At 33.6% G+C, this 11,846-nt stretch overlaps 1 protein-coding gene across 7 annotated transcripts; it reads left to right on the top strand.

Annotated features, from left to right (window-relative positions):
* The first annotated feature begins 450 nt into the window (after nt 1-450).
* Nucleotides 451-10,224, top strand: LOC148271205 (uncharacterized). Of its 7 annotated transcripts, none has more exons than XM_088241705.1 (5): nt 452-677; nt 6,740-6,826; nt 7,722-7,953; nt 8,130-8,243; nt 8,537-10,224. In XM_088241705.1, the coding sequence occupies exons 3-5, from the start codon at nt 7,794-7,796 to the stop codon at nt 9,961-9,963; spliced, it is 1,701 nt and encodes a 566-aa protein (XP_088097831.1). In that variant the 5' UTR covers nt 452-677; nt 6,740-6,826; nt 7,722-7,793; the 3' UTR covers nt 9,964-10,224. The 7 variants fall into 7 exon arrangements, with proteins under 7 accessions (XP_088097833.1, XP_088097831.1, XP_088097829.1 ...); XM_088241703.1 differs by having other exon boundaries at nt 7,715-7,953; XM_088241704.1 differs by lacking the exon at nt 452-677 and adding an exon at nt 4,709-4,826 and having other exon boundaries at nt 7,715-7,953.
* Nucleotides 10,225-11,846: the final 1,622 nt, after the last annotated feature.

The following is an 11,846-nucleotide window of genomic DNA, read 5'->3' as shown; positions in this document are numbered from 1 at the left end:
TTTGTATCATTTACAAAACAATAATGGGAAAAAAGGTTGTAAAATAACCATTCAAATCTGCAAAGCATAAATGCGTGTTGGTCATGAACTGAACTATTTTAACAAACCACAGTATCAAGCGACATAGTAAATTTTCAAAGTAATTATTTTTATTTGGAAAATTTAATGAGTTTGCTACGAACAAAACAAAGGAGAACGGTCATAGTAATTAACAGTGACTCGTGCATCAATCGGAGGCCAAATAATTGGTTGGGTCAGATACTGCCAATGCAATAATTGAAAAATAGATTGCATCTTTTTTATTAATATATAGGTATATAATACAGACGTTTTACTGGACGGCAATAGCCTGATCAATATATTCTGTTATATATTATTTTCTCTCCACCTCTGTGTCTAAATCTATATGAATACCTACTCATTATACGTCACGCTTGAGGCCTGCATGCTATTTTTCCTTATATTTCCACACCACATTTCTCGTACTGGCAGTACTGAAACTAAGTCATTAATATTCGCTCCGCCATTTTGAAATGTAGCTGTCAAAACTATTCGGGGTATAATCTTTGTATTCGAGATTTTTTGTTAGCGTAAACTGGTCACTTTTGATAGCAGTGATTGATAAATAATTGTCCTTTTTTATAAAATTATTATTTTTTCTAATTTAAACTACATTGGTGAGTATTTACTCATTTTATTTTCATAAGCGTCCGTCGAAATAGACAATAATCAGAACGAATCATATTGGGTGAAATAAAGCATGTTTAAAATAACACTTTTCTTCTAAACTTTATACATTTATTTGATTACCGACAGGTTTCGAGGCTACACAAGCTTCCTTATCAACGTTTATTTTAGTAATATTATTCTATTTTATAATTTTGACAGTGTACAAAATACTAATTCTAAAAATACATATTATGGAGGTGTAATATTTTATGTAATATGCCATGTAATATTTTATGTTCGTGGTGTGGAGTTTGGGGTGAGGAGTGTTGAAACATGATTCTTTGGACTCCTGAAATTAGAGAGGAGCAAACTATATGAAGTATTGTTCATTTAAATATTTATTGCATATTTTTTTTGTTAGGTACTATTTATCGTATTTTTTATTTCTAAATTATGGTGAGTATAGGAAATACCAGCGCGAAAAAATATTTATTTTCACTTCGTAGACTTTCTTCTTTCTTCTGTAGGCTACCTTTCTCACCTTCATCTGTGTATGATGATAAAATTCTTTATTTGCACTTCAGCTATAAAAAACAGAACATATCGTCAGTATATTGATAAGACCATTGAATTAAGAATAGTCCAGAAGGAGCGTAGAATCATATTTGAATACCTCGGACAGTGTCCGAAAATCCCCCCACTTTGCCCCACTTTCGCCGCGCGCATTCGTGAAGTCACCGCGCAATGTTGCCAGCTGAAAAAAAATACAATCATGACACAAATTTAAGGTTAAAAAAAGTAATTTATTTTAAAATTTTATTGTGCACGCGGAAACATTGATTGACACAACAGAGTAGATAAGTAAAGGGTCATTTAATAAGTGTAATTGAATTAATGAACTTTAAACTTAAAATATAAAACAAATTTTATTTGACATAAAACGGATATTTTCATATGATGTTAAATAATATTCGATCTTGAAAAATAATATCGGTCAAATATCTACCACTACGTTGTTTAATCCGAGGTCTAATTTTCACCAGTTCCCTCATTAGATGAGCAATGTAGGGTAAATAAAAATACTATTCTGGCAACACTAACGAAATGTCCATTTTGTTTTCTTCGACAATCTAGCAGATGAAAAAATAATTCAATTTTTAAGTAATGCATTTGCTACTTACACATTCATTTGCTAATTACACATGAAATGTGATCTCATCCTGTTTCTTTAAGATCCTAGCAGTATTTCTACATTTTAAAAGGACACAACATGGCCTAGTTAAATTCAAATCGGGAGTTGCGTACTGAGCGACGTTTACAAATAGTTTAGTCGCCTTTTGTTTGATGCTCGTATGCGGTTTCTGGAATATTCATAATTCTATGGATAGGACCCTCGAAATGATAAAATTCGAGAAAACATGACTTGTCTATTTTTTTTTTAATATTTGTAATTTATAATTGCAGTTATATGTCATATTTCGTGCTTTATCAACTGACAAAACCCTCTAAATCCTTCGAGGTTCGGTTTCAAAGTTGATGTATTTGAAAACTAGAGATGCCACGAATAGTGATTTGCCCAAAACAAATTATTCGGCTGCGATCTCGGCCGAAGCGCCGAATATTTGGTGGCTGAATGTTTGGCAAAAGATGTGTGCATTTCGCGGTTCGACCCATCTCACTGCGGGGCGTGCGGGAGTGACGGGGCGGGCGTTTTTGTTTCATTTGCGAGTAAATAATGTCGCGACACGCGTTATTTGTTAATTATTACATCATATTGTGTTACTAAAAATCCTAACTAGTAATAATTTTAATGATTTACTTTATATCATGGCACCATTTAATAAAAAATCACATATTTGGGAATACTATGAGATTTGTAGTGAAGATAACAAACTGGCTGTGTGTTTGCTATGTTACAACAAGATTTTGCCAGGTATAATTTATAAGGAAAGTCGCATTTAATTACTACCAACAAATGCTGCAAAAATTGTTTTCATTCGTCACAACTCATTGATAACATCACAACCCATTGACATATACACCGCAAGACAAATAAATTTACGAGTTCTCAAAAAAAACTAAAATTGACATATAATGAATTATTCTTGATATTTAATTAGTTTTTTTTATATTGTTTGACATATGTGATGACTACTCGTTATTTCAAGGTTAAAATAAAAAATCTTACTCATGAATTGTACTTAGAAATTGCCATTAAATATCAGGTATCAGATTACCCGAACCTTAGAGACCCATAACGGTTCATTTATGGTCGAGTGTTTGTGATGGAATAATAAAAGACATGTTATTTTTTAATTCATATTTAAGAAGTAGGTTCTTATCGCTTTATTTTAAATTAAAGTATTTTACATTTAAACATATTTATAACATTTAAAAATATTTAGTACTTAGTGAATTCACCTTTATTTTTTATAACATGTAAAATTCTATTATTTAGAGAAGCGTAAAGCGAATCTAAAATTTCTGATGTTATTTCTTCTTCCCAAACTTGAATTAAGTTTTTTTTTAATTCCTCAATGTTTTTTGATTTTTTTTTCCCGACTTTTTTTTTCATAATCGCCCATAAATTTTCTATCGGGTTCAAATCAGGGCTATTCCCGGGCCACGTCAACGATTTTAAGCCAATTTTCTCCTTGAATTCATTGATCTATAAAAAAACAATAAATTATTTATCATGTGGTCACAAAATGCATTTAAAAATATATATATTTGTACTCACAGTGCGGGCTCTATGGCACGGCGCAGAATCGTCCTGAAAAATTGGGTCCGCGGTATACTGCGTAATGTCCTCGATTGTTGGAATAATATGTTTTTTTAACACTTTTTTGTACTGAATGGCATTCATCGTACCCTGTACAAAATTTAGAGGTCCTAAACCGTATGCTGTCATGCACCCCCAAATCATCACGTAGGGTGAATGTTTAACGGTTCGAGTGACGCACGACGGATGATATCTTTCCCCACGTTTTCGTCGAACTATCTTTCTGCCGTCTGGACCAAAAAGGTTGAATTTTGATTCATCAGAGAAAACAACATTTTGCCAATCCTCCAAGGTCCAATTCTGGTGCTCTTTCGCCCAATCCAGTCTAGCCTTCTTCATTTTGTCCGTGAGTAATGGTTTCTTTGCGGGACTCCGTGCTTGGAAACCATGCTCCAACAGCCGCCTGGACACTGTTTTTACTGAAAATGTTGATGTGCTGGTAGACTGCACCTCTGCGTGTATTTCAGGTGCCGTTAAAAATCGATCGCGCATAACAATTTTTTTTATTAAGCGATCATCTCGGGCAGATGTCACGCGCCCCCGTCCGCTTCCTTTTTTCCGTTCTATGGATCCAGTTTCTTGGATTTTTTTAAATAAAAAACTCACTGCACCTTCTGAATACCCAACTCGACGAGATATTTCACAATTAGATATGTTTTCTTGCGACAATGTGATTATTTTGGATTTTATCGCAATCGACATTTGCTTTGCACTTTCCATGATTGTTGTGTTATGTTCACTCAAACGCGGGTAAGATAAGACTGTTGAGACATTTTAAAATGTAAATATTGTAGAAAGGTGACACATAGTGTCCTTAATTTATTAAACAAAAGAAAGAGGTATCGATAAAGGATTTCTTAGAAAAAGGGTTCAGTAAAGTCAAGGGGCGCGGTAGCAGGTAAACTCGTAATTTTTTTTGTCTTGCGGTGTACATGCCCCGAGCCCTAAAAAAAAAAGACTTTTAACCATGCACAAACGCTCAGTCATGCCCAACGCGTATTAATTTAGTCGTTTTTCGACCACCAGCCAGGCGTGACGTTAAGGATACTTATGTGTTTCATGAAAACGTATAATAAACTTTCGGATCGGAAACAATGAAAAAAACTGAATTAAGTTATTTTAGCTTTAAAACTAAAACTGAATAAAATTGTTATCTTGAACCTCACGCTTAATGCGTGTTACAATTGTTTGTTTTTTTCTCTATGGCTAAAAATTAGTTTTCTCTTTCTGGCAATACCGATAATGAAAGCCAAAGCTGCTGTCAAAATTATTCTTAGTCCTTTGCAAGCGTTAAATTTAAACAACTTTAAATAAAAATCTTTAATTGTGGACTGTCTTTATTAAGTTCTCGTTAGTTTTTACTCGATTAACATCGGTGAGTATATTTATATAGGACAAATTACCGTTAAGAAGTACTTACAGAAAATATATAATGTTTATTTTCAGTTATATTGAATATGTGTCATTGTACGCTCCTAGTTAGCGTCTGAAATTACCTAATTCCTTTTATCTTCCAATTTTCCAAACAGTTTGGCCTAATTTAATCCTCTTTCAGGAATGTTGAGCCTATCTCACTCGAAAAATGTTAAAAACGACATTTGTCACTATAGAGTAACTGTTTATTAAATCATTTATCAATATTAATATATATTAATCCCTTTTAGATAAATAAATACATACTCGAGTACTTGCATCGGTTGTTTGAACTGAAATTTTGTCCGCCTGTGTTTTTGTTGTCGCATCGAAAGGAAATGATGTATTAAAGAAAACTAAATAGACTTAAATAGGACCGCGCGCTGACTTTTCTCTAGGACCCGCTCTGTCCGCTTTAAAGTCTGATAGGTTGTTTGGACTATGTTATTAGTGCGTGTTATATCTTAGAGTAATGACCTAATAGAGTCCCCCATACGAAGAAAAAACCATTCTACAATTATAAATCACGACTTTAGCTACAGATTACAGCAATCGACTAGAGAATTGCGAGCGCTAACCGAAACCGTCCATCACACGTTTGTTGTTAAACTAAAACTAAACTAACACCAAACCAAAAAAAATTGATGCTTTCTTCTATGCAATAGAGCTTAAGGGCTTCTCTAGAAAATTATTACTCTGAGTGTGATATTGAGCGAATTCCTTAAATGTTTCCAGTATGTTTTTTAAATATTTTTATATCTTAAGTTATCTTATATTACGATTAGTATATTAACTAATATTTACACGTATTTTAATTACACGTCAATTTACATCATCTTACTGTAAACACAACATTTATTTTTAAAATCATTCAAACTTTTTCATTCGTCATACATTCAGGCATCTCTTTATACACTTTTTAATCTTTATACGCTTTACACATAATGCAATTTTGGGATTCTGTTTTTTTTTTTAATGGCAGCCTTGTAGTAATATACCTTTGAACATTTTTATTGCCCCTTCTTACCTATGAAGATTTGAGCATTTGATTGTTCATCGATTTTAATAAAAGAACAGGCGTATTATTGTCTCTTTTTTATTGGTATCCAATCAGTTAGTCTCGCATTTTTCTATTTTATTAAATCTACCTTTCTTAAGCGCTATTCTAATGGGTCATTTTGAAGTACTTCCAATTTATTTACATTTATTCGTATTGGGATTCTGTGTCGTTCGTTTTTTATTTTATTTTATTGACATAAACGGCAAATCTGCCTTTTACAAACATTTATCATACTAACATATTTGGCTTAGTATTTTTTTTTTAAGCACAAATTTCCTTATACCCAATATTTATATAAAAAAATAAACCTAAAAATTATACAAGACTTATATTTTTAAAAATAACTAAAAATTATACAGCATATTCAGTAGAAAGTTTAAATAATAAAACATTCTACAGTAATACAACAAGAAAATCATAAGTACTGTTTTATACAGCTGGGCAAAGTGAACAAAAAACTGTATATATTATGAAATGCATGAATAAATAAATATAATTACTATTCACCATCTTTGAAAAGGTTCAAAAGGTTTGTTCTATAGGAACAATACCCTTCACTAAATATATCAGATACGTGGGAATAACTATTGCCGAGTTCATGAAGTCTATTTAATACGGCATTACAAGTATACACTGCCCGTGAATTGTTGCTACAAAACGGTGGCACCTGTCTAGTCTTTCTTCCAGACACCCTGAAGTTGATGAGAGATAATAGTTCAGAACAATCCCATATCAATTTTGAATAAATTTTAAAGGTCTATAATTTTTCTCCTATTTTTTTTTATGTATTACTACGATCTTCTTGCTTTTCGAAGTGGGATCTGAGACATTTGGCCGCAATCGTAATTGCAATGAAACTAACATTGTATTCCTTCATTATCATACTGGGAAACTAGAATAAGGTGATTGTACTTTCTTTATTATCTTTCGACTGTATTCGGCAGAGCTAAGGGAGGCGGGAGTGACAAGAGAGGAGGCGAGAGTGCTGGCGATAGGGTCTTCTAAAGGGTTATGTGGATGTCCAGGATCTTCACTTAAGAGCGGGTGTGGAAAAAGATGAAGAAATAAACGTTTTATGTATTTTTGATTTATCTTGTTTCGTAATGTTATTCTTTAATAGCCTCTAGAGTATACATTTAAGATAAACTTAACTGTTTCCTAGTTCACCCGCACCCAGAGTATTCCTCTATTATCTGGTTTCCATATTATGATGTTCACATCAAGAATATTGAATCAGTTCAACATCGATTTTTGAGAAAGATAGGCTGGAGATTGGGCTTATCCAGAGACCTATATACGTATAATGAGTTAGAAACTACCTTAAATATATCTTCCCTTCAAGACCGTCGAAATAAATCCGACCCTATAGTCCTATTTAAAATTCTCAACTCACTCTTTGACGCGCCTGAACTACTGAGCTCAATAAAATGAAATATTACTATATTTAATTTTACCAACTAGAAACTTCAGATAAAATTTACTCTTTCATACCGATAACCATAGAACTAACTATGGTTTTCATTCCCCTATACACAGAATTCTTAAGTCTGCCAACAAACATACCAGTCTTGATTTCTCTGATAACAAGTTCTCTTCTTTCAAACGATCACTGAATCAAATTCAATTATAAACACCTCTCTCCCGTTTCCACTCCCACCGAGTCTACTATATACCATTGAGTCTTTCTGCTTTTTTATAATAATTTTCTATGCATAAATGTGTCCATAAAAATGCCCATTGGGCGTATATATAAATAAATAAAATAAAATAAATAAAGATTTATTTAAAAGTTTTCAGGTCCTGTAGAACAAAGGAAGAAGTTTCACTATATTTTGAGTTTATAAATAAGAATACCTTCTTAAGTTCGCGATGGATGAAGAAGATACTAAAGTTCCCGTAATCAAAATCGAGCTCGAGATAACTCAAGATTTGGATAGTGACCAATGTGCATTGGACCGCACTGAAGATTTACCTGACGAAATCAAACTCGAATATGTCGGCCCATCGAATGACGAAAACGATATAAAAGGTATTTGATAAATAAATTCGTTAACCATTAATGTATAAACACAAACAATAAACTCAAGCAATTTGCGGCAAATGAGATCTATAAATAGCCTCTCAAGACTCCCAATATACAAAAACGAAGTATCTTCTAAAGATAAATACTAAGTAAATGAAAACTAATTTGTATTTTCTTTTCAGATATCCGACTCTTAAAATACGAAATTTCTCCTGCCTTCAAAAATTCTGCTAACGAGCAATCTCATGCGAGTCCAGAGGTTCAACAAATTGTACCTATAAAATATGATCCTAGAGGTAATGCTTATGGAGATATATGTACTTAAATGCTATTTACTTTCATAATCACTTGTTTGTTTTAAAGTTTGCTTGTTCGTAAAATTGTTCACAGAAATATATTTTCTTAATTAAAATGAGAATTTTAAATACACGTGGTGTAAAACCGCTCCGGTTTTTATGATTGTATGTATTTCTCTAAGTAGCAATCTAACACCCATATGGGGTGTATGCGATGTTATTGTGGCCTTTATAAGTACTATCCGTCTCCTAAATTATTACAATTTAATAAGTAAAAAAAGTTTTTCTTTTAGATTTGGAAACACAGAAGGTCGATGTTTGCGATAATTCGAACTGTTGCTATAAAAAGTCGGCTGATGGCAAACAAACACTTAAACAATTCATTAAGAAGTTCTCCGTTCCGAAAAATAACGTTATTCCGGTCAGTTTAGCGTGCGAGCACTGCAGTTTCACGAGTATTCACAAAAGGTGCTTAAGGAAACATATTTTGTCCACTCACTTCTGCACCGCGGAGACATTTAGCTGCCCCGATTGTAGTTATCAGACTAAAAAGGAGTATATGCTAAAAATGCACGCCGTTATGCATTTAAGTGCTAATGACAACTGTGTCCGCTGTCCAGAATGTAATTATCTGTGTAACGATAAAAACAACTTGAAGATACACATGATGAGTGCCCATTTTACCGACGACCTTTGTCTATGTTCCGAATGTGGCTTTATAACTAAAGACAAAAATAGTCTGCGTACGCATTTGAAAATACACGCCCCGCCTAAGACATTTAACTGCGTAGAATGTACCCTAACGTATAAAAGTAAAAAAGCCCTAACTAGTCACATTTTACATAAGCACAAGAGAATGGAGAAATACTCCTGTCCGGAATGCAACACAAAGTTTACATTAAAAAGCAATATGGACAGACACATCAAGTCCACACACGAAAAGATAAAGCCGTTTGCATGTTCGTTCTGTTCATTTGAAACCTCTAGCAAGTTTACATTGGTCGTCCACATTAGGAAACATACGGGAGAGAGACCGTTTTCATGTACTGAATGCAGTTCTGAATATCATTCTATGCAACTGCTGAAAAGTCATATGCTCCAACACAATTCTGATAATCTTTCAAATTGTAGCGATTGCAAAACGAAGTTCAAAACGCCAGCGGCATACAAACAGCATATGCTCCAACACAGTTCCAATAAGTCTGTATCTTTTAATTGCAGCGATTGCAAAGCGAAGTTCAAAACGCCAGCAACACTCAAACAACATTTGCTAATGCATACAAGTACTGAACAGCATTACTGCGAGCTTTGCGGTTATAAAACAAGGTATAAGGCTCTGTTGAAACTTCACATGCGGAAACATACCGGAGAGAAACCTTATAACTGCTCCATTTGCAGTTACAAATGCAGGCTTCTTTCAGTGCTTCAAACGCACATAAGAACTCACACTGGCGAGAAACCTTATTCATGTTCTGAATGCACTTTCAAATGTACCCAGTCCAGCCATCTTAAAGTACACATGCGCAAGCACACCGGAGAAAAACCGTACAAATGTACCCGCTGTAGTTTTAGATCAGCCACTTCTGGAAACCTCAAAGATCATATAAGAACTCACACTGGAGAGAAACCATTCCTCTGCATACAATGTGATTATAAAAGCTCTTCACGAAGCACATATAAAAAACATCTTCTCACCCATAGTACAAAAGATAATAATTGAATCAAAGTTAAATAAAACTTATTCATCTATCGAGCATGCGGTCCAATATACAATATATTCGAGTGCTATTTTTCACGATAATATATCATTTTTTCTGAAATGCGTTCTTAGCAACTTGTTCGGGGGAATCTAATCGAAGACCTCAAGTTTGAAAATTAATCGCGTTATCTACTAGACAATTAGGCGGATAAAAATCACCAAATAATATTTTTAGTAAATGGTTGTCTGCCGATTCAAATAAACAAATTATGCACTTTCAAATTACATTGTTTTACTTAATTTTTTACCTTCATTTGAAATTAAATCGTAAATAATATTACATAAGTTATTTAAAAATAAATTAAGACTCCTTATTTCTACTGCGATACAGTCCCACTTACTATTTAATGATGCTCACACTTACACGCACCTGAACGATTACTCCTACACTAATACACATAAACACACATCTACAATTATTCTCATACAAATACACATAAACACACCCTTTAGTTGTAACACAATTTAATAATATGTATGATTCTTCAACAATGTTTGAGTGTGTCCTAATGCTTGCAGACTGGCTGGATTTTCTCCCTAGGGAGTTGTTCATGTTTAAGTTTATTTCAACGGAGAGGGAAAACGTTTTGGAGAAGGGAATATGGAAATCTAGGAAGTCTAGAGAAGGGAGGAAATGTGGATGTTCAAACATGGGCAGAATGGTGAATGTTACACAGTGTGTAAAGTGGCCACTTAAACCATCCAATGACAGGTCATAAGCCCTGTAAATGCCTATACTTCCATATTCCCTTCTCAAAAACGTTTTCCCTATCTGTTAAAATAAATTTTTATGCATGATTCTTGTTGGAAACTTTGCTGGTCTGTCTTTAAACCTGATTTTTTCTAAATGTTACTATATAATTGTTGACTGCTTGTTTCATTAAAATAAATAAATGTCATAAATACGTTGTCTTCAAAATCAATATTCAGTCACTGGTTTGGCAGATTGAAAATGTGTCACAGCGTAAATAAATTCCTACGCCTGTCTCCTATGCCTGTTCTCTCGCCCACTTGAATCCTGTCCCTTTTGCACCTTTGTAGTTCTAATAACTATTGAGTTGATGATTTTGCCACCTGGGGTCAGTATCCGATTTGACCGCGATCGAAGTGCATGTTCGGTTTGAAGTTTTGCCGCTCGCTCCGCCCTATCGCCGCCTCAGCTAAGCTCGGAGAAAACAAGAAAATCAACTAAAAAGGTCAGTCCATTCACTCCATTTCCTTGCATCCATTTGCGCTGTGACATTTGCAAAATTTTATATACCTACTTCCGAGAACCAGCTCACGCATTGCCAGTCACTTTGTAAAGCGTTATCGAGGTATTATATTACCAAAATGGCGCTATATGAGCTATCAGTATAATAATTGATTAATACAAACGATTTCTCGAAAAATATTTCTTCTAAGCAAATAGTATGTTAGTCATCAACTGAACTTCAACGTCAAGTGACTTAGTGAAACTTTCAGCTCAATTTTATTTTAAAAACAAGCTTGCAAGGAACAATAAAAAGAGAACGGTCATAGTAATTTACAAGAACAATTATTGTCATCAAGCCAAGAAAGAATTGAAAAATACATTTGACCTGTTTATTCAGAAATATATATATATATAATACCAACAGTATGACTGGACAGATATTAATAGATGAGTTTACATATTCTGTTGAATATTCTTTTCTCTCCACCACTTCGTCTAAATTTAAATCAATACCTATAAATTATACGTCACGCTTAAGGCCTGCGGGCTTTTTTTCATTACATCCACACTATTTTTCTCGTACTGGCAGTACTAAAATGAAACGACATTAATAAGCCGTCATCAATCAGAGACTAAATGATTGGCTGGT

Source organism: Micrasema longulum, unplaced genomic scaffold, assembly GCF_059751315.1.
Source record: "Micrasema longulum isolate JH-2025_06_02 unplaced genomic scaffold, ASM5975131v1 h1tg003028l, whole genome shotgun sequence".
In the NCBI taxonomy this organism is placed as follows: Eukaryota; Metazoa; Arthropoda; class Insecta; order Trichoptera; family Brachycentridae; genus Micrasema; species Micrasema longulum.
This window is presented reverse-complemented; position numbering and strand designations above follow the sequence as displayed.

Excerpts from the sequence above, each read along its gene's own strand:
- LOC148271205 (XM_088241707.1), top strand. The coding sequence starts at position 7,794 with ATGGATGAAGAAGATACTAAAGTTCCCGTAATCAAAATCGAGCTCGAG. Across the intron at positions 7,954-8,129 it reads TGACGAAAACGATATAAAAG|ATATCCGACTCTTAAAATAC; the intron begins GTATTTGATAAA and ends TTTTCTTTTCAG. Across the intron at positions 8,244-8,536 it reads TATAAAATATGATCCTAGAG|ATTTGGAAACACAGAAGGTC; the intron begins GTAATGCTTATG and ends TTTTTCTTTTAG.